General features: G+C 36.4%; 9 protein-coding genes across 10 annotated transcripts in view; 4 read left to right on the top strand and 5 right to left on the bottom strand.

The window, feature by feature from the left end:
- LOC100640566 (phospholipid scramblase 2-like) overlaps window positions 1-1,174 on the top strand; it is a 3,993-nt gene extending 2,819 nt beyond the window's left edge. Inside the window, exon 10 of the mRNA XM_003382437.3 lies at window positions 1,156-1,174. The gene's annotated coding sequence lies outside the window, so the exon portion shown is untranslated. The remainder of the gene's footprint in view (window positions 1-1,155) is intronic.
- The window catches only part of LOC100640693 (phospholipid scramblase 2-like), a 2,332-nt gene extending 1,048 nt beyond the window's left edge, over window positions 1-1,284 (top strand). Inside the window, exons 7-10 of the mRNA XM_003382438.3 lie at window positions 7-120; window positions 624-726; window positions 989-1,047; window positions 1,111-1,284. Coding sequence (XP_003382486.1) covers window positions 7-39 — 33 coding nt within the window. The 3' untranslated portion in view covers window positions 40-120; window positions 624-726; window positions 989-1,047; window positions 1,111-1,284. The remainder of the gene's footprint in view (window positions 1-6; window positions 121-623; window positions 727-988; window positions 1,048-1,110) is intronic.
- Window positions 1,181-3,546, bottom strand: LOC100641870 (N-acetyl-D-glucosamine kinase-like). 2 transcript variants are annotated; one of them, XM_020008825.1, is made up of 10 exons: window positions 3,504-3,546; window positions 3,370-3,454; window positions 3,228-3,326; window positions 2,922-3,180; window positions 2,750-2,868; window positions 2,606-2,693; window positions 2,452-2,552; window positions 2,286-2,367; window positions 2,012-2,238; window positions 1,181-1,448 (listed from the first exon to the last, which is right to left on the bottom strand). In XM_020008825.1, the coding sequence occupies exons 1-9, from the start codon at window positions 3,530-3,532 to the stop codon at window positions 2,060-2,062; spliced, it is 1,041 nt and encodes a 346-aa protein (XP_019864384.1). In that variant the 5' UTR covers window positions 3,533-3,546; the 3' UTR covers window positions 1,181-1,448; window positions 2,012-2,059. The 2 variants fall into 2 exon arrangements, with proteins under 2 accessions (XP_019864384.1, XP_019864390.1); XM_020008831.1 differs by lacking the exon at window positions 1,181-1,448 and having other exon boundaries at window positions 2,147-2,238; window positions 2,448-2,552.
- A 449-nt stretch (window positions 3,547-3,995) lies between these two features.
- On the top strand, window positions 3,996-6,208 carry LOC100641995 (WD repeat-containing protein 5-like). The gene is made up of 11 exons (XM_003382533.3): window positions 3,996-4,132; window positions 4,403-4,505; window positions 4,552-4,715; window positions 4,763-4,852; window positions 4,909-5,048; window positions 5,095-5,141; window positions 5,204-5,279; window positions 5,326-5,359; window positions 5,769-5,843; window positions 5,895-5,982; window positions 6,030-6,208. The coding sequence occupies exons 1-11, from the start codon at window positions 4,019-4,021 to the stop codon at window positions 6,128-6,130; spliced, it is 1,032 nt and encodes a 343-aa protein (XP_003382581.1). The 5' UTR covers window positions 3,996-4,018; the 3' UTR covers window positions 6,131-6,208.
- Window positions 6,166-7,209, bottom strand: LOC109593783 (uncharacterized). Its single transcript, XM_020008888.1, has 2 exons — window positions 6,421-7,209; window positions 6,166-6,365 (listed from the first exon to the last, which is right to left on the bottom strand). Exons 1-2 carry the CDS (start codon window positions 7,010-7,012, stop codon window positions 6,340-6,342), a joined length of 618 nt encoding a protein of 205 aa, XP_019864447.1. The 5' UTR covers window positions 7,013-7,209; the 3' UTR covers window positions 6,166-6,339.
- Window positions 7,210-7,256: 47 nt separating this feature from the next.
- On the bottom strand, window positions 7,257-11,429 carry LOC100642122 (5'-AMP-activated protein kinase catalytic subunit alpha-2-like). The gene is made up of 13 exons (XM_003382534.3): window positions 11,336-11,429; window positions 11,138-11,278; window positions 10,956-11,086; window positions 10,802-10,880; window positions 10,545-10,605; window positions 10,367-10,484; window positions 10,111-10,286; window positions 9,808-9,898; window positions 9,603-9,753; window positions 9,395-9,552; window positions 7,988-8,118; window positions 7,694-7,855; window positions 7,257-7,615 (listed from the first exon to the last, which is right to left on the bottom strand). Exons 1-13 carry the CDS (start codon window positions 11,383-11,385, stop codon window positions 7,484-7,486), a joined length of 1,581 nt encoding a protein of 526 aa, XP_003382582.1. The 5' UTR covers window positions 11,386-11,429; the 3' UTR covers window positions 7,257-7,483.
- Window positions 11,430-11,456: 27 nt separating this feature from the next.
- Window positions 11,457-13,679, top strand: LOC100631468 (DNA polymerase eta-like). The gene is made up of 9 exons (XM_003382535.2): window positions 11,457-11,629; window positions 11,679-12,022; window positions 12,067-12,227; window positions 12,278-12,381; window positions 12,425-12,544; window positions 12,591-12,714; window positions 12,758-12,823; window positions 12,869-13,044; window positions 13,097-13,679. The coding sequence occupies exons 1-9, from the start codon at window positions 11,490-11,492 to the stop codon at window positions 13,611-13,613; spliced, it is 1,752 nt and encodes a 583-aa protein (XP_003382583.1). The 5' UTR covers window positions 11,457-11,489; the 3' UTR covers window positions 13,614-13,679.
- Window positions 13,582-17,050, bottom strand: LOC109593740 (uncharacterized). Its single transcript, XM_020008769.1, has 7 exons — window positions 16,802-17,050; window positions 16,466-16,742; window positions 16,321-16,407; window positions 16,169-16,273; window positions 14,069-16,117; window positions 13,955-14,007; window positions 13,582-13,899 (listed from the first exon to the last, which is right to left on the bottom strand). Exons 1-7 carry the CDS (start codon window positions 17,048-17,050, stop codon window positions 13,648-13,650), a joined length of 3,072 nt encoding a protein of 1,023 aa, XP_019864328.1. The 3' UTR covers window positions 13,582-13,647.
- A 4-nt stretch (window positions 17,051-17,054) lies between these two features.
- Window positions 17,055-17,876, bottom strand: LOC100640821 (trafficking protein particle complex subunit 2-like). The gene is made up of 5 exons (XM_003382439.3): window positions 17,747-17,876; window positions 17,619-17,704; window positions 17,500-17,561; window positions 17,287-17,378; window positions 17,055-17,202 (listed from the first exon to the last, which is right to left on the bottom strand). Exons 1-5 carry the CDS (start codon window positions 17,831-17,833, stop codon window positions 17,101-17,103), a joined length of 429 nt encoding a protein of 142 aa, XP_003382487.1. The 5' UTR covers window positions 17,834-17,876; the 3' UTR covers window positions 17,055-17,100.
- Window positions 17,877-17,890: the final 14 nt, after the last annotated feature.

Consider the following 17,890-nt stretch of genomic DNA (forward strand, 5'->3'; position numbering starts at 1 on the left):
TATTAGGATATAAGCTTTGTGTATCCTTGGTTCTCATGAAGAAATGCTGATAGAGAGACTGTTCTCAAAATCAAGGGACCACTCTGCCCTTGCAAATGTTGTTGGGATGTGGAGTTCCAAGTAAGTGGTAGTATGCTCTCTTGAGAAGCAATTGGTTGTAATGAAATGCTTGTGGCTATGCTAGTAGCACATGTATTGCATTGTCATTGTTTGTTCAGTGCAAGTATGGCAAATTGGCAAGTGGATTATTAAACTATGTGTGTCAGTATGTCTTGAATATAATGAAGCGTGTATGCTAATTATTGTCAGACTGTCTAACCTTTGTCTACACAAGGTCAAGAATGTAATTCAAAAGAGCCTACATTTCTCATTGTAATTCTTCTGTTGATTTGTAATTCTAATTATAAGTCCTTATAATCCAGTTAGCACAATAAGCTAACTGGATTATCAATATCAATAAGCACAATAAGCTCCTTATTCCGGCACTCTGGAGTTATGATAAATATTAGTTGTGTTACATCCCACACAACATACTGTAGTTGTTGTGTTCTCACTGATATTAAAGAAGCTGTGTCATTCCACACTTATAATGATAGTATAATGCATGTATTTATTGATGATAGGTATTGTCAGCTGATGGTACACAGGAGGTTGGTAAGATCAGTAAGAAATGGTCTGGGCTAGCTAAAGAGTATTTCACTGATGCTGACAACTTTGGAGTCACATGTAAGCTTGCATGTAAACTTTGCAACAGCAGTCATCATTGAATTGGTGGATTTTGATTTCTTGCCAATTCAGAGTTTAAGGCACATAGCAGGCTGCCAAATAAAAAGTCTGTAGAGTATAGTAGGCAATTAATAAGAGTGTTATCAAGCTTATCATATTTGTGTAATCAGTGTAATCTAATAATGCTCCTCCTCCCTTTTCCTACTTTGCATTTTGTCTCTAAGTTACTACTGTTCTCTCTCTCTCTCTCTCTCCCATCTAGTTCCTATGGACTTGGATGTGAAGATGAAGGCTGTTACACTAGCTGCAACATTCCTTATTGTAAGTCTACACTGTATTATTATACATGTACATCAACATCCTCTTTATTTATGCTCTATGCAGGACTTTATGTTCTTTGAGGACAATCAAAACAACAGAAACAATTAGATATGTTTTATGCTGCATTTATTGCTAAACGATAAAGATAAACAAAGGAAATAATATTATTATTGTTTAACTTGTCTATTTGTCATTCGTCTTGTTCACTGTCATCATTAGTCGACTTGCTATCTATCAGTTATTTTTAACTCGGTTCCAAGTTGCACACTTCAACGATATTCACACGTTGCATTGGTAGTATATATAGTTCCAATTGGATTATGATTATACTAATTCATTATCACTGTACAATTAGTAATTCATGCTGAGCACCATCTCAAAGCACACAACAATTATAATTACTAGACGAATGTAAAACATTAAGGGGCTCAGCCCACTAGCCACGCTATATTTTAAAGGTTATATGGTATAGAGCTACATTATTGTACATGTACATGAGTAAATACAGTAGTTTGTAATGAAGTCATCATGCTTGGAAATACAAAATTTCTTTATCAGTTTATCACATTCTGCAGCAAAAAAGTTGTGTTGGAAGCCAGAGACAGTAACTGCAGTCATAGGTTATGTCAGTAGTTGTGGAGGCTTTACAAGCTCACAACTGTGGCATATCTGCCTTCTTAATCTTCCTTGTTGTATTTGGAAAGTAGTAGAGACTTCTCTTGCATTCTTGCTGACTCAAGTGAGTGACTTGTAACTTGTAAGGTCAAGAACATGAACTGAGAACAATGAAGAATTGATAGCTGGCGCCATTTTATTTCACTGTGACCACACCCGTTTTCAAAGAAGATTAAGATTAGGTTATTAAAATAGGAAAATTTTTCATACGGATAAATAGGGGTGACGTACGTGTACAAACAAACAAACAAACAAACATACTCTACTCGAACTAGTGGGCTTCGCCCAATAATAGTTAATATATCTGTTTCATAATGTCATAAAATACTGGATTAGTTTATTTCAAATCAAAAGACACGAGGGCATTTTCAATTCTCTCAGCCTTCATATTGATTTTAACACCATTCATTCCAGCCCCAATGATAGCAGCACCAATGGAACTTGCTTCTTCATCCTTTAATCTGTAAAGTTTAATCTCCAGTCCAGGTTCCATTTGGTCTATTGCACTTCTAAATCCTTTTAAAGAACATCCAGATGTAGATTTTATACACGAAGTCTTTTACCTTCTTTGAGTAGATCCCAGCTTTTAAAAACTGATCCTTCTAATAATACAGGAATAATGCCTCCAAGTTGCTCTTTCAGCTCCTATTTTTACAGTGTCAAATATTAAAAGTTTGAGCCAACTAGCACTAATTTTTTTGAATTATATTTAGTTAAGTACTCACTTACTGATGATACATAAGGAATTATGGCCATTATGTGCCTGCCAAGTTGTTCCCCAGCATCATAAAACAATTGACAAACTACTGGATCTGCTGTTCTACCAGCAACTGTGTCACATACAACTCTCAATAATTATAGCTATTATACATTATTCACATACCTTCAGCCAACACAGCACAGAAGCTAGCTATTTTAGATTTAGAGAAATCCAAGTAGAGATGATTTAAAACATCATACCTGTGTTTAATCTAAAAGGAAAAATGATGACCATGCATGTAATGATTATGCTATAATTATAGCGTACATTAAAAAATTTTATAACTTTAGATCGTAAGACATCAATGCTCATTCCATCTGGCAGCTGCTTCATGCCATCATCAAAATCATACACAAGTTTAATGCTTCTATGAGCTATCCAATATGCTGCGACAATTATATAAATAAAATCATTTAACTCTATCCATGTTCTGACATACCTGATCCTTCATCTCCAAGCATATGACCCCACCCTCCACAGCGGTGTATAGAAACATTATGAGCATCAAAGAGCTCACAGCAGGATCCTGTTCCTGATATTAAGACAATACCTCCTCCTCCTTGAAATGTGAAAGCGATTGGTCCAAAGATATCAGTGTTAATATAATAAGATAAGCTAAGATCAGGATATCGTGTAGATAGATCATTCTTAATTCTCTTTTGTGCTGCATCTTGCTCACAACCACTGGCAGATATTCCCTATCATTGATAATCTATAATATCATGATATAACTTGTGTATCATACTAAAGATTCCAAAGGATGAGATATTTGTAGGCCTGCTTCTTGCTTAGCCATGTCAACTAACTGCTTGATCTTTTCTACACATGTATCAAATGAAACTTGCTAAATTTGCTTAAAATAATATAGTTATTTAGGTGTTTTCTACCCATGGATTTAGTCCTTTTCCTTTAGACTGGCCAATAACTGAGCCATCCTCTTTTATAATAATAGCCATAGAACGAGTTGCACCGCTAATAGAGACGTTAATAGCATTGCAACCAAAAATACAATTGCATTTACCCTAACACACCTCCAAAGTATCTTGCCATTTCTAAAATAATCGAGTATTAAAAGTTAGTTATCTAGTTATTAAAAAGAACCTTGGAAAAATGAATTTTCCCGGGAAATTTCCTGAGAAAAAAATTGATAAGTTCCCGGGAAAATTATTTTCCCGGCAAATTTCCCTGGAAAAATTAAAATTAATAATTTTGCCTGAAAAATAATTTTTCCAGCAAATTTCCTAGGAAAAATAAATTTTCCCGGCAAATTTCCTGAGTAAAAAATTAAAATTAATAATTTCCCAGGAAAAATTTCCTGGGATAAAAATAAAAAATTTCCAAGAAAAAATATATTTTCCCGGCAAATTTTTCAGGAAAAAAGTTGATAATAATTTTCCCGGAAAAAATAAAATTTAATATTCCTGGCAAATTTCCCGGGGAAAATCGATAATTTTCCCGGCAAATTTCCCGGGAAAAAATTAAAATTAAAATCTAATTCTAATAATCTAATTAGTATTTAACCCTTTAGTCTCAAACATGGAGACAGAAGAGTTGAAGCATTCTACTACTGCGGGTCCAATCTCGGAGCAACAGAGCTCATCCTCGGCGTCATCTGTGGCTCAAGCAAAAGGAATCCCCTCTGCCAGCAAAGTAATAATCACTAGTACAGTCCTTAAACACCCCACATGGCAGCAAAATTAGTTAAAACAGGCACATTGTTATGTGATCGATTGTCTCTTATATGGAAGACTCCCATCACATTATACTCTACCACTGTGTTATATACTAGCATAATACTAGCCTCACACGCTGTACTGTGTTATATCTAGGTGATGTGTACATGTGCCATATGGTTGTAGGGCGTGGCTCGACAATCCAATTATTACATATTAGAGCACACATATTACTATCGATGATTAGGGTAACCGTCCAAACTACAGTCTGAAGTTTACGCTGGTTGGACACACTAAGGCAGTCTCTTCGGTAAAGTTCAGTCCTGATGGCTCGTGGCTTGCTAGCTCTTGTAAGTCCACATTACAGTGATGATCCTTTGTGTTTATCACCCATAGCTGCTGACAAGACTGTTAAGATTTGGGGAGCATACGATGGGAAGTTTGAGCGGACAATCGTTGGACACAAGCAAGGAATATCTGATGTAGCTTGGTCACATGATTCAAGATACCTAGTGTCTGCCTCTGACGATAAAACACTTAGACTATGGGAAGCAGGCACAGTATGAGTCTCCTTCTTTATACTCTTTATATATGCTCTCTCTTTTAGGGCAGATGCTTAAAGACACTCAGAGGTCACACAAACTTTGTTTTTTGTTGTAATTTTAATCCTCAATCAAACATAATCGTCTCTGGCTCTGTAAGTTGAAGAAAATGACATTAGGAATGTAATCTTTCTACCTCTTTTGCTTGTAGTTTGATGAGAGCGTGTGTATGTGGGACGTAAAGACTGGAAAGTGTATCAGAACCTTACCAGCCCATTCAGACCCTGTCTCTGCTGTACATTTCAATAGAGATGGCTCACTAATAGTCTCCAGTAGCTACGATGGACTCTGGTATGCAATGATGTTCATTATTATTATTAAATTGTCTCATTTGTAGTCGAATTTGGGACACAGCTTCTGGGCAGTGCCTTAAGACTTTAGTAGGTGAGTCAATCTATGCTGCAGAATGAAGGACATCTACTACTCTTCTTTCTCCTCCTTTCTAGATGATGAGAACCCTCCTGTCTCTTATGTTAAGTTCTCTCCCAATGGAAAGTATATTTTAGCAGCAACGCTTGACAAGTGATTAAATCGTTAATAGCATGTGGGATTTTATTTTGTTCTATAGTACTCTCAAGCTATGGGACTTCAGTAAATCAAAGGTGAGTCCAAGTTATTGTGGAAAGTTATAGTAATAGTAATTGTAATAGAAAATAAAAGGAGGGTGGTTTGTCATCCATTTTTTATGTTGTAAGCTGATTAGATTTTTATAGTCGCTCCAAAATTAGAGTACTGTAGTACAGGGTGTTGAACCGAATTTTGCCAAAAATGAAAAGGAGAGAGTTCTCCATTTTAAATTATTTTCTGGTACATAACATGTTCTTATGTTGTGTAGAAAGTGTGATGTGATTCTGATCAAAATTGGATTTTTACGAATTTTTAAAGTTACTCAAAAATTTTGATAAATGTCCCTATGGTAACTACAAAGAAGGCTAAAGAATTTTGTAGACTTTCTGTTGCATCATATTTGTTACATTGCATACTTGTGTATTCTGGTATACCCTTCTTTAGTGTTTGAAGACTTACACAGGACACAAGAATGACAAGTATTGTGTATTTGCCAACTTTTCTGTCACTGGAGGAAAAGTAATGCCCCAATGATCACACTATGAAATGTATGCGTGTATTCCTTTCCAGTGGATAGTCAGTGGATCAGAGGATAATATGGTTTATCTATGGAACTTGCAGACTAAAGAAATTGTCCAGAAATTAGAAGGACACACTGGTATAGTTCTTTTATTCGCTTGCCTCTCATTTTCTCTCTCATTTTAGATGTTGTGCTTTGTACAGCTTGCCACCCCACACAGAACATGATTGCGTCAGGAGCTTTAGAAAATGACAAAACTATCAAATTATGGCGTTCTGACAGTTGAAATTTATCGTTCAAACTCTACATATTAATAATTTCAATTCAAATGGCTGGCAAGTATTACAGTCAAAAATTGTATCAATTAAAGTTTATGTGTTAGAATAGAAGGCGTAGTACAGATCACAGTATAGATCTAAATATATCAAAAATATAGTTAAAATTGGTATTTAAAAAGTATTTGGAAACGCCAATTAGGATATCTTCACTCTTTTCTCAAACTCCACAAAAATCAGGACAGTCTAAAAATGAAATGCATTAGCAACAAGATCAGTAAACAATGCAAGTGTAACTTACCACAAGAGCGAGGCCTTCCTTTCCTTCCCCTTCCTCTCTTGGTTGTGTCATTGGTAGAGGAATCTTGACAGAACACTTGTGGTTTCCTCTTGTTCTTGGCCCTCACAGAAACAGTCATGTCATCAACTGACAGTGAGCGAGAAAAATTTGGCCTCCTGAATCGACTCTCCCTGAACAAGTCACGAAACATCTTCTCAACATCTTTGGCTGATGTATTGGGGCTACTGGCAATTGTAATGCAAGGGCTGGAACCAATCTCTGTACAGTTAATGGCAACATCAAACTCAAGCCTATCATCTTTTGTATTGGACTTAGACTTGGTTTTACCCTTCCTTTCCTTGCAGTATGCATCACCTAGTAGCATTGCAGTGCATCCAGTGGGTATATTGGAGCCTGGCACATATAATTCAGAGACGATTGAAGCAGCCAATTCATTGAGTTCTGCAGTTGTTGCATTGCAAATTTCATCAACAGCTTCTGCTGTAATCCTCACATCAGAGATTAGCCTAACTTGTGGAAGGCACTGGGTTTGAGCTAGCCCAACTGAAAATAATCCAGTCAGTCCAAGAAACACAAATAAAATTTTTGACATCTTTCGTTTTTGTCCCTTAAAGAATCTTCCGGTAAATGTCTATGAAGCAATGAGCTGCTCTTTCCTTTATATATATGCACTCAACTCCTTTAAGTTGCACAATTTATATGCTTCTGTTGACACAACTGGCAGCAATAAAGGAAATAGAGAGAGGGTAAGGCCAAGCCACCCTTTACAAGAATCCACTAGGTTTGCCAAAAAATAAAAGCATTATTAATAATTTGCAAGTTCATGGTAAATTATCTCTAGGTGTGACACAGGTTTGACAAAGCAGCATCAAAAACAGATTTAATAATAATCAAAATATTACAAATAATAATGAGCTAAAAACGTAAACAACAGAAGAACTTTCCAAATATGTTGTCAATGTTTATCTATAACATAAACCTACTCACATGCACACACACAATAATGCAGAGAGATAACATATAACTGTACATCATTTTATTATTATTATTATCATTATTATTGTTATTGAGCTAGAGAGCAAATGAGTCTTGAGCAAGCCTCAAAGAACTCCATTGTGTAATGTCTTTGGGGCAATTGGGGAGATCCTCCACCAAGAATACTCACTTCAGTCTTCTCTTCAGATGGATCAACGCCCTAAAAAAGAGAGAGAGTAGTGGGTAATTATTAATTAATAACTATGCCTGCTAAAACAGATACTGTTTCGTTACTAACTTTAAAGTCAAGTAGAAAGTTACGTTGATCCAACTGATAGAGCTGAAGATCCAGTTTAACGACACTGCTCTCATCAGCCGATTTCTTGTATCGACAACGAATGTGATACGTATTAACAACCTTCCAGTCAAAGTTTAAAGCTTTCAATTTTTTCATTATTTCCTAAATATTAAAGCCATTATTGTGATATCGCTAAAAAAGTACATGTAAAACCCTCTCATTCCTTTCATGCAATATAACTGAAAACTGCTTCAGCCTTCTTCTAGATATAAAACAAAAAAGCCTTCTACATACTTGCATTATGTTCTGAGGATGTGACTGAGAGCGGATACCAAGATGCCACTTTGGTTTTTTAAAAGAGCGTGGGAGTCGTATCGGAACTGAGTCTTCAATCACTAGTGAGGTTGATCTGTGCTTAGTCATCCCTAGAGGAAGGGAAGGGATCATGTACTGAAAGCAAAACTTAACAAAAAGGGGATCAACAAACACAAACAGAATCACCATAGCCAGACATGTGGTCAATCAAAATTATCAGAAAACAATTTTAAATGGAAAATTCTCTCCTTTTCATTTTTGACAAAATTTGGTCCGAGACCATGCATGTATACTATTATAGTACAGGGGGACTTTGGCCTAATTTTTCGAGGAACTTTTAAAATTCGTAAAAAAATCTAAATTTGATCGAAATCAATTGAAAGTTGATACACAATATAAGTACATGTATATGTATCAGAAAAAATCATAAAAATGGGAAATTCTTTCTTAGTCAATTTTGCCAAAATTTGGCCTGTGACCATGTACTATAAATAGTACAGGGACTTTGGCCCGATTTTTGAGCAACTTGAAAAATTCGTAAAAAATCCAATTTTGATCAGAATCACCTGAAACTTTCTACGCAACATAAGTACATGTATATGTATCAGAAAAAATCATAAAAATGGGAAATTCTTTTCTTTTCATTTTTGGCAAAATTTTGGTCCAAGACCATGTACTATAGTACAGGGACTTTGGCTCGATTTTGAGCAACTTGAAAAATTCGTAAAAAATCCAATTTTGATCAGAATCACCTGAAACTTTCTACGCAACATAAGTACATGTATATGTATCAGAAAAAATCATAAAAATGGGAAATTCTTTCCTAGCCATTTTTGCCAAAATTTGGCCCGTGACCATGTACTATAGTACAGGGACTTTGGCCTGATTTTTGAGCAACTTGAAAAATTTCGTAAAAAATCCAAATTTGATCGGAACCAGTTCAAACTTTCTATGCAACATAAGTACATGTATATGCATCAGAAAAAATTATAAGAATGAAGAATTTCCTCCTTTTCATTTTTGGCAAAATTTGGCCCCACACCCTGTACTATAGTATAGGGTTTTTGACCCAATTCTTGAGGAACTTTAAAATTTCGTAAAAAATCCAAATTTGATCAGAACCAGTTCAAACTTTCTACACAACATAAGTACATGTATATGCATCAAAAAAATTTATAAAAATGGAGAATTCTCTTGAAGCCATTTTTGACAAAATACCATGGGCTATAGTACAACGACTTTGACCAAATTTTTGAGCAACTTTAAAAATTCATTAAAAAATATTTTTGATTGGAATTGGCTCACAATTTTATGTAAAATACATGTAAGAACATGTATAATGCATCAAAAATGTAATGAAACAATTCTCTCCTACAGTAACTATACCTCCTCCAGTGGAAGAAACGGGAGAAGCATTGGTCAGACTATCCTTTTGAGAATGATCCCTCTCTAGTAATGTATCCACAATAATGAATGATGATGTGATTGGACTTGTAGCCAGCAGATGCGAATCATCACCAGGTTGCGTGTGTGACTGCATTAGTCTATGTACAAACACAAATAACACTAATTAATCATAATAGTCAATGCTTACCTGTTGTCCTGTACTAGCTCATATGCAACTGCTAAATGATGGCCCCTGTCTCCACTACGGAGGGCCTGCAAGACTTCTTCTCTCTTGACCGATAGCTTCTGACACACTTCAGACAACACAGCAGAGTCTATTTGATGATGCTCAGTGAGACCTAAAGGAAACACGAGTCGGGGAGCATGTCTCGTTTGCTCATGATAGATAATACCTGGTAGAGGGAATAGGTATTGGGGTAGCTCGGTAGTAAACCATGTATGCTCTTTGATCTGTGGCAGTGTTATACGCTTAACAGGATTAACCTTTTAATATAAAAATAAGACAATAATTATGAGGATCAGAACATAGTGGCCTAGTGCATCGCAGCATCACATATTGCTTATCTATAGTATCTTTTCATTACTTCTACCCTATGGCCTTTGATATTGAACAATATAGTTTTAATATTATACGAGTACTTATAAAATTATTTTGACTCATAGGTACTTGCAGCTGCAAATTCGTTAAGCAATACCTGTAGCATCTGTGTTAAAAGGTCACTGGCCCCTTTACTGATGTAGTGCGGTATATAAAACTGGCCAGACTTTATCTTACGAAACAGCATTGAGATATTTGTGTCTTCAAATGGAAGACTACCACAAAGCAAAGCATAAAGTATAATACCACAGCTCCACACATCAACCTCTGGGCCTATAAAATAAAATAAAATAAAAATATCAATAATAATAGTTATTTGATTTAAAATATTAATTAATTTTAATTAATCTGACCAGCATAAAGTTTTCCCGAGACTACTTCAGGAGCAGCATAATTAGGACTCCCACAGCTAGTCCTCAGAAATTCTCCATCTTTCATCAAGTTTGACAATCCAAAGTCGGCTATCTTTACCTAATGAGGAGGAGCAGACGAAGAAAGTGAAAGGGATCATGTTGCTGATTCAGCATATACTTTGTTGTTAGAATCCAATAGAAGATTCTCTGGCTTTAAGTCACGATGGACAACTTTGTGTCTAGCAAATACAGTATTAGATAATAATGATAATAATAATAATAATGATAATGATAAGTAAATGAGTACACAGGGTAATACAATAGCAATGCGATACAGATGGTATCTCATCATCAACTGTAAAATTGGGAGTGAACTTAGAGCTGATTTTTTGTACAAAATCATGGACACTTAGTGATAAGTTTGATAGTATGTACCTGTGACAGTAATCCACACCAGATATTATCTGCTGGAAGAATGCCCTGGATTCATTTTCACTGCTCTTACCATGTTTAACTAAAAATAAACATCAGTGTGAGCATACAATGTACACTGCATAAAAACCCAGAAAAAATTAAAAAAGATATTTACCAATATATTCAAATAATTCTCCTCCTGAAACATATTCCATTACCATGAATATATCTTTTGGTGTAGTTATAACCTCGTACAACTTTATTATGTGCGGATGACGAAACAATTTCAATATTTGGATCTCTCTCCTACGGATAGAGAGGGGTAGCAATAATGAAGATGAATCGCTGATGACTCACGTGATCTTATCAGCAACGTCCAAGTGTTGTATCTTATTCCTGTTGAGTATCTTCACTGCTACTTTGTGTCCTGTGAGATCATGATCAGCTATCTTCACTTTACCAAACGTTCCTGTACCCAGTGTCTCACCCAATATGTACCTAAAGGAGGGAAAGGGCAGCTTTGCGTCTTAGAACTGTCCTGCTAGTCTTCATTACCTTCCAATTTTGAGTTTCTGTGGTGTCTTTCCCTCCATGATCGAGTCCATGATTGACCTATTGACCCGGTAAACTGGTAAAGTAATATAAAAAAAGAGTGTGGGTAAACCACGCCCATACGTTTAATTAGAGACAAAACAGCGTGGTATTAATAATGGAGGATGGAGGATCTGGGAAAGTTGTTGTACTGGTAGACATGGACTGCTTTTACGTTCAAGTCGAGAAGAGGCTTCATCCTGAGCTGAAGGATAAGCCCTGTGCCATAGTTCAGTACAATAAATGGCAGGGAGGCAGGTAATAGATCTATATTAGATTATTTTGCTAAAATAAATAATTTTAATAGCATTATAGCTGTTGATTATGAAGCAAGGAAGTATGGTGTGAAGAGATCATTGAAGGGAAAGGAGGCTAAAGAGAAGTGTCCTGGTATTCATCTTGTCCAAGTTCCCGAGAAACGAAGAAAGGCTGACCTCTCCAATTATAGGAAAGCTAGCGGAGAAGTTATGAAAGTTTTATCAGGATTCACATCAGTGATAGAAAGAGCTAGTATTGATGAGGCGTTTCTAGATCTCACAGAGCCAGTCAAAGACTACATCAATAGTAACTCTTTTGATTCACTGGAGTTTCATGCTGATCTAAAATCAACTCATGTTGCTGGATGCAATGATGATGATGACACTCATAAAGGTAACACAGCAATTTGTTTTCTCTATATGCAGTTCTATAATCAGATGATTGTGATTTGAGGATTAGCAGGGGAGACTGGTTTAAGTCTTCTTGCAGTTCAGACGAGAGGGTATTGATTGTTGCTGCTATACTAGTTCAGAGGATAAGAGAGACAATACTTAATGAGGTCGGATTCACTTGCTCTGCTGGTATCTCTCACAACAAAGTAAGAGCTTATAGCTACTCATTCATAGTAATGTGATATACTTATTAAAGATGCTGGCCAAGTTAGCTGCTGGAATGCATAAACCAAACCAGCAGACCATACTACCTCAATCTCAAGTTGATGTTGTATTCTCTACTACATTACTGAAGAAAGTGTAAGTGAAAGTAATTTAATTATTTTCATGCTATTTCTTTTAGTCGACATTTAGGTGGTAAGCTAGGAGAACAGGTACAAGACAAGCTAAAGATAGAGTGTGTGGGACAATTGCAAGAATATTCACTTAAAGTACTTCAAGAAAAATTTGGACTTAAAACAGGGCAAGAAAAAAGAGCGAAACAATCAACTGATTAATTTTATTTTTAGATCTTGGTTGTATGAGTTGTGTCGGGGTATATGCCACGAGAAGATAAGCAATCGAATAATCACTAAATCGATCGGATGCGGCAAAAACTTTCCTGGACCTTCAAAGCTCAAGACAGCCAAAGCTGTACGTATGCTTTAATTTATGTATAGTTCATTGCTTTTATTAGGTGAAATATTGGCTGGAGCAGTTAAGTAGAGAACTAGTAGAGAGACTTGAGGAAGACATGACTGAAGTATAGCATTATGTGCCTTGTTTTCACTTCCTTTTCTTACTTCAGAATACAAGACAGGCTCAATCCATCACTGTTCACTTCTTACCTGAAGGTCAGGCTTCGTCTGTTGCAAGAACATTTGCACTGCCTTCATATAATACAAGCCTAATTGTCAATAACTCTTGGAATGCCATTAATAAGGGACACAAACCTGTTACTAATGAGGAGAGTCATTTGACATGGTCAGAAAGTCTTTGCAATTTATTAAGATAGTCATTGTTCTACTATAAATAGGACTACGGGTATACTGAACATTCATCTCTCTGCTGGCAAGTTTGTTCAGTGTGGTAAAGGGCATATGAAGTCACTTCTACAGTTAATGTCATCAGATCAAGAATGCAGCTTTGTTTCAGCATCATCAAGTCACTCCAGTATAATCACTGGTAAAGAAGTCACTCAAATGACACTGTGTAAAGAAGAAAGGGAAGATGCAGTCCTCACAACTACTCCTACAATCACTGAGCAAGATCAATCATTAGAAACGTCTTCAATGAACATAACAAAGTTCTTTACTCCTATTAAGAGGAAGGGATCACTAGAAACACAGCTGGATAGAAATGCCAAAAGGAGAGAAGTAGTCCTTGAGGAGATAAAAGGGACGCTAGAGAGTGATGATGACACGATTATAGATAATCAATTTGAGGCTGTTTTGTGTTCTGAGTGTGGAGAAGAGGTTCTCAAATTCGTATTAGAAGAACACATGGATTATCACTTTGCACTCTCATTGGACAAAGATTCACAAATAAATTAAATAAATAAATTAATATAAATATAAAAATAGTTGTTTATTCTAGATTAATCTTTTTATGACGCATAAGATACGTTATCAAGCTATCGTGTATATCCATTCTTTCAATGGCCTTCAGTGCATTGATAATAGTCTTCCATGTGTAAGGGGAACATCTTTTCATTTTCCACTTTTCAAACAATAGTGCATAGCGTTCTCCTATGCTTTTATGTTCTGCCTGTATTATTGCAATTTCAGTTGAAGCTATATTCAAATGTATGCCAAACTGATCAAAATGATCATTTCCCAGCTGCAATCATAAAAGGAATAATAATTATTTTTAATGCCAAAACACTTGAACTTACTTTAAGGCCAACAAAAGCCATACAGTCACGTAGATCAGGTTCTGTGAAATTATCTATAATAAATAAATTAATTAAAACAAGTACATCAGTCACTCTCTCTCTCTCTCCCCCTACCTAAACTAAATAGCCAAGGGAGTCTCCTAACACTACCACAAGTCTTTGATAAAGCAGGATGCTTAGTACAACTGAGACTAAAGGAAGAATGAGTAATAGTGTCCATATCAACTCTAGCCGGATGAGTCTCACTGCAGACTGGTTCATCATCTTTATGTAAGTCACACATGAAGCCCCACTCAAAACGAATATCATCGACTGAATAAGGAAGAACATCAGATAGAGCTGATAGACAAGAGTTGCTAGTCAGTGTTCTTCTTATATTGAAGGCTTCTTCATCATTGCTTCCCGAATAGTATAGTTCTAACCACCGAAACCTGTCTACGATTAAAATGCAACCGCTTTTATAAACAAGACTGACGGCATTCCTGTACTGCTGGCGATCCATAGCCTCTGGCTTGGGCAAAGTAAATTTTGAGTCTTCTCGAAGCAGATAAGTTATGAGAGCTGTAAAGACACCTTGCAGCACTACACCTTTCACTGGCAATAGGAGGAGACAATCAAAATGGGTAGTATATGTACTCACGTCGATGTTGTTGCTACAGATTGGTAAAGCACTAGGAATGAAGTACCCATGAGTAGTATCTGCAATCACCAACAAGTCCACTAAAAGCCGGAGGAGGTCAGAAGGTCCGAATTCAGGTATAAAATGAGTCAATTGTTCCTTCAAGCATATTTTAAAGACATCCTCTGAAAAGAGACCGCTCTCTGTCAGTTTCCTTATAGAATCTGGAGGCAAGACTAGATCGTCAGTTTTAGAGAATGTGATTTTTAGAAGAGAGGTGAGCATTCCTAGGGCTAGCTGAGGATCAGTGATGACAATACTGAACTTCTCATTTGAGTGATACAAGACTGTGTTTACAGAATCAAAGAATGTCAATATATCCTCAACCTCTTCAGGACCAAGGCCCAATTGCTTGCCAAGCTCTACACAATGACTGAGTACAATTATTGATGTCTTATTATCTGACGAGTATTTATTGAGCAAACGCTCATACTGATACCAAGCCAACGGGATGTCGACACGCTGCAATTGAGAGCTTATCCTAATAAGCCTCTTGCGAATCTCAGCACCCATTTTATCTTTGTCTTTGAGTATATCAATGGGAAACAATATCTCGTCTTTTTTCTCATTATAGTCAATTCGGCGATCATTTAAACTGCTTAGCTTCTCTTTTAATTTCTGATTGATTTTCTTTATCTCTTTCTTTTTGTCCTTCAATTTGTCGATGTGTGTGCCAACTACCAGAAGGACAGGTAAGCTGCTTGAATCCTTTTCTGGTACACTCGTTGATAAAGATGAGACAACTCGCGCCGTGTTCTCTAACATCTCACAGCAGGACTGCGGCATCGTTGTATATAACTCATGACTCTTGTCTTCTCCTTCCTCAAAATAACTGAAGCTAAGCTGCTCGTCCAAGTCTTTGGTGACATCAAACACAAAAATAACGACCATGCAAGACCGTATGAAAATAGGCAAGAGATCTAGAAATTGTGGCTGACCCCCACTGTCGAGAAAGTATAAAAAATCCTTGCTCTGATCCTCATTAGAAGCAGAATCCAGTGACATGACATTAATCACTTGCTTTTCTGACTTAGAAGACGTAGTAGTAATGGGAACAGAGCTGGTCACTGGGTCAGCAGGTTTCTCATCCAAAGAAAGGGACTTAGAGAGCATGGCAGGTGAGGAAGAGCTTCGAATCGGGCGGGACGTTTTTCTTGGTATCGGAGGGTTGACAACAGCAGAGCAGCTGCTTTGTACAGAACTTGTTGGTGAATTTATTAGTTCTTTTGCTTTGCGAGCAACTAGTTTTGTCATTTCGTCTTTGTCAAAACTAGACAAAAGTCCTTTTTGCTTCATGACACTTATTCTTTCGACAGGACTCACAATGGGTGTACTGTTACGCTTTACTGGGAGGGGCTTCTCTAAAAGGAGGTGCTTGAGACATGTTTTACCCACACCTGGTGGACCAACACAAACAACATTAATGATTGTACAGTTCATGACTCCAGAGGCCATGGCTTCCTTAAATTTATCATGATTTATGCCTGAAAGGATAGTAATTAGATTGCTTATATTATAATAAGTGCATGTTATACCTCTCTTTGACTTTTTGAGTAGGTTAAATTCAACTAGACCACCTCCGCTAGGAACATCAACCCAAACATAACCATTAGCAACTACCTCCTTACTACATGTATACACTAACAAAAGCAGATAATGATGTTTCTATTCATACATGCATTCTCACATGATACTGGAGTTCCAATTTCTAGTTTAACATTGCTTGGCTTTAAGGAGATAGTTTTTAAGCAGAAATAATCGAGTGGTTTATAGTCTAAAAGGAATAAAAAACAGAGTTAAATCAGAGGTCATAAATTAGACTTGAAACATACCTTTCAGTGACAGGAGAACTGTGTTAAAGCACCCATCAAAAGATACTACGCCCCAAAAAGGTTTAACAAGTGGTGCAGGAACTATCTCTCTTAGCAAACCATCAATAAAAATGTACACCATGTTTAGAAGGAGCATGAAACCAAGCGTTTGGCTTTGCGAAAGGTTTTTGAAATTTGTACGTTTCGTAGGATCCTTGTAATAAGAGCAATCTCTGACAAATGGTAGCTCATCTATATTAGTAGTAGGTTGTGGCTCACAGTCAGAGAGGCCAATTTTCTGAGTATTATGTGATAATTTAAAATGATAATAAAACAGTAGTCTATGCATATTCTCACCATAAATGTGCTAGCTAAACGGTCAACGTATGGAACTAATTTTTGTTCTATTTTAATAAGAACAACCTTTCCTTCAACCAGCGGTTCATGAGTACAAACTACAGCATCTGACTCCTTCTTCTTCACCGCAAATAAAGACCCTCGGTTTTCTAAGGACACTTCACAGTCTTTTACAAGACGAAAAGTGGGGAGGTGGCCTTCTGCCATATCAGAAAAAGAAAGCAAAGCACCACCCCTTGAAATTTTCATAAAATTTAATTCTTAAAAATAATATTCTTACAATAAAAATGGTATAATGATTAAAGAGCAACACCATGCTTCTTAGCTACAATTTGAACTTTCTTTTTAAAGTTATTGCTCACAATGTAAGTATTGGGAACATAAAATGGATTGAGAATAGCCTAGAGAGAAAGACGAAAGCATATACGTTTAGAGTGATGAGTATATAATAGATAATGCAAAAATATCACTAATTCTATACTAACTTTAATAAAAAGTTCGTAAACATCATTAAAGAATGCTCTAATGGACTCCTGGCCTCTAACAGAGCTATCGTGAACTAACAGAAATCTCATCTCTATCAATAAGATGTCAAGTCAAAAACTGGCTATCATACGTACCATTAGTACCATATAGTAGTTATATTATGTGCATGTATAAGGATTAAAGACTTTAAGGTAGTCTAGGATTAAGGATACGACTTGCAGTTACAAAAGCAGTCACGATGAGCTCGTTAAATCTATCCACTGTCTTCAAGTATCTATTAGCAACACCAAACAAACAAACAGACTGTAATTCTTAATATGTCCGAACTCACAATGCTCCACTCTGCCATTTGGCCTCATCCACCAGGTCAAGAGATGCATGAGCTACAAACTGATTCAAATGACGCCTGCTTTCATTCTAAAAATATATAAAAACCCCATACCAATTATTCAAACTCACTGCTCCTCCACTGTCCTGTGTTCTAGACAGATCCAGTTCAAAGATAGGATTATCCTGATGACCAACAATCACAAAATAAGAAGTCATTTTGTTTAGTCCCCGCCTATTGGGCGTGGTATTTAACAAGACGCTGATTGGTTGATG

The sequence above is a fragment of the Amphimedon queenslandica genome, unplaced genomic scaffold (assembly GCF_000090795.2).
Source record: "Amphimedon queenslandica unplaced genomic scaffold, v1.1 AMPQUscaffold_13521, whole genome shotgun sequence".
Classification (NCBI taxonomy): Eukaryota; Metazoa; Porifera; class Demospongiae; order Haplosclerida; family Niphatidae; genus Amphimedon; species Amphimedon queenslandica.

Coding starts and splice junctions, on each gene's coding strand:
- LOC100640821 (XM_003382439.3), bottom strand. CDS start 17,833: ATGACTTCTTATTTTGTGATTGTTGGTCATCAGGATAATCCTATCTTT. Junction 17,705..17,746: donor CACAGGACAGTGGAGGAGCA/GTGAGTTTGAAT, acceptor ATATATTTTTAG/AATGAAAGCAGGCGTCATTT. Junction 17,379..17,499: donor TGCTTTTGTAACTGCAAGTC/GTATCCTTAATC, acceptor TCTTATTGATAG/AGATGAGATTTCTGTTAGTT.
- LOC100631468 (XM_003382535.2), top strand. CDS start 11,490: ATGGAGGATGGAGGATCTGGGAAAGTTGTTGTACTGGTAGACATGGAC. Junction 12,023..12,066: donor TGATGATGACACTCATAAAG/GTAACACAGCAA, acceptor TTCTATAATCAG/ATGATTGTGATTTGAGGATT. Junction 13,045..13,096: donor GAGGAGAGTCATTTGACATG/GTCAGAAAGTCT, acceptor TACTATAAATAG/GACTACGGGTATACTGAACA.
- LOC100641995 (XM_003382533.3), top strand. CDS start 4,019: ATGGAGACAGAAGAGTTGAAGCATTCTACTACTGCGGGTCCAATCTCG. Junction 4,853..4,908: donor ACATAATCGTCTCTGGCTCT/GTAAGTTGAAGA, acceptor TTTTGCTTGTAG/TTTGATGAGAGCGTGTGTAT. Junction 5,844..5,894: donor TTTCTGTCACTGGAGGAAAA/GTAATGCCCCAA, acceptor ATTCCTTTCCAG/TGGATAGTCAGTGGATCAGA.
- LOC109593740 (XM_020008769.1), bottom strand. CDS start 17,050: ATGAAAATTTCAAGGGGTGGTGCTTTGCTTTCTTTTTCTGATATGGCA. Junction 16,743..16,801: donor GTTTAGCTAGCACATTTATG/GTGAGAATATGC, acceptor CATAATACTCAG/AAAATTGGCCTCTCTGACTG. Junction 13,900..13,954: donor TGGCTTTTGTTGGCCTTAAA/GTAAGTTCAAGT, acceptor TTATGATTGCAG/CTGGGAAATGATCATTTTGA.
- LOC100642122 (XM_003382534.3), bottom strand. CDS start 11,385: ATGGACTCGATCATGGAGGGAAAGACACCACAGAAACTCAAAATTGGA. Junction 10,287..10,366: donor CTCGGGAAAACTTTATGCTG/GTCAGATTAATT, acceptor TTTATTTTATAG/GCCCAGAGGTTGATGTGTGG. Junction 9,553..9,602: donor GAGCTAGTACAGGACAACAG/GTAAGCATTGAC, acceptor GTTTGTACATAG/ACTAATGCAGTCACACACGC.
- LOC109593783 (XM_020008888.1), bottom strand. CDS start 7,012: ATGTCAAAAATTTTATTTGTGTTTCTTGGACTGACTGGATTATTTTCA. Junction 6,366..6,420: donor AGGAAGGCCTCGCTCTTGTG/GTAAGTTACACT, acceptor TTTCATTTTTAG/ACTGTCCTGATTTTTGTGGA.
- LOC100641870 (XM_020008825.1), bottom strand. CDS start 3,532: ATGGCAAGATACTTTGGAGGTGTGTTAGG. Junction 3,455..3,503: donor TACTTTGGAGGTGTGTTAGG/GTAAATGCAATT, acceptor CGTCTCTATTAG/CGGTGCAACTCGTTCTATGG. Junction 2,368..2,451: donor TAATTCCTTATGTATCATCA/GTAAGTGAGTAC, acceptor CTGTAAAAATAG/GAGCTGAAAGAGCAACTTGG.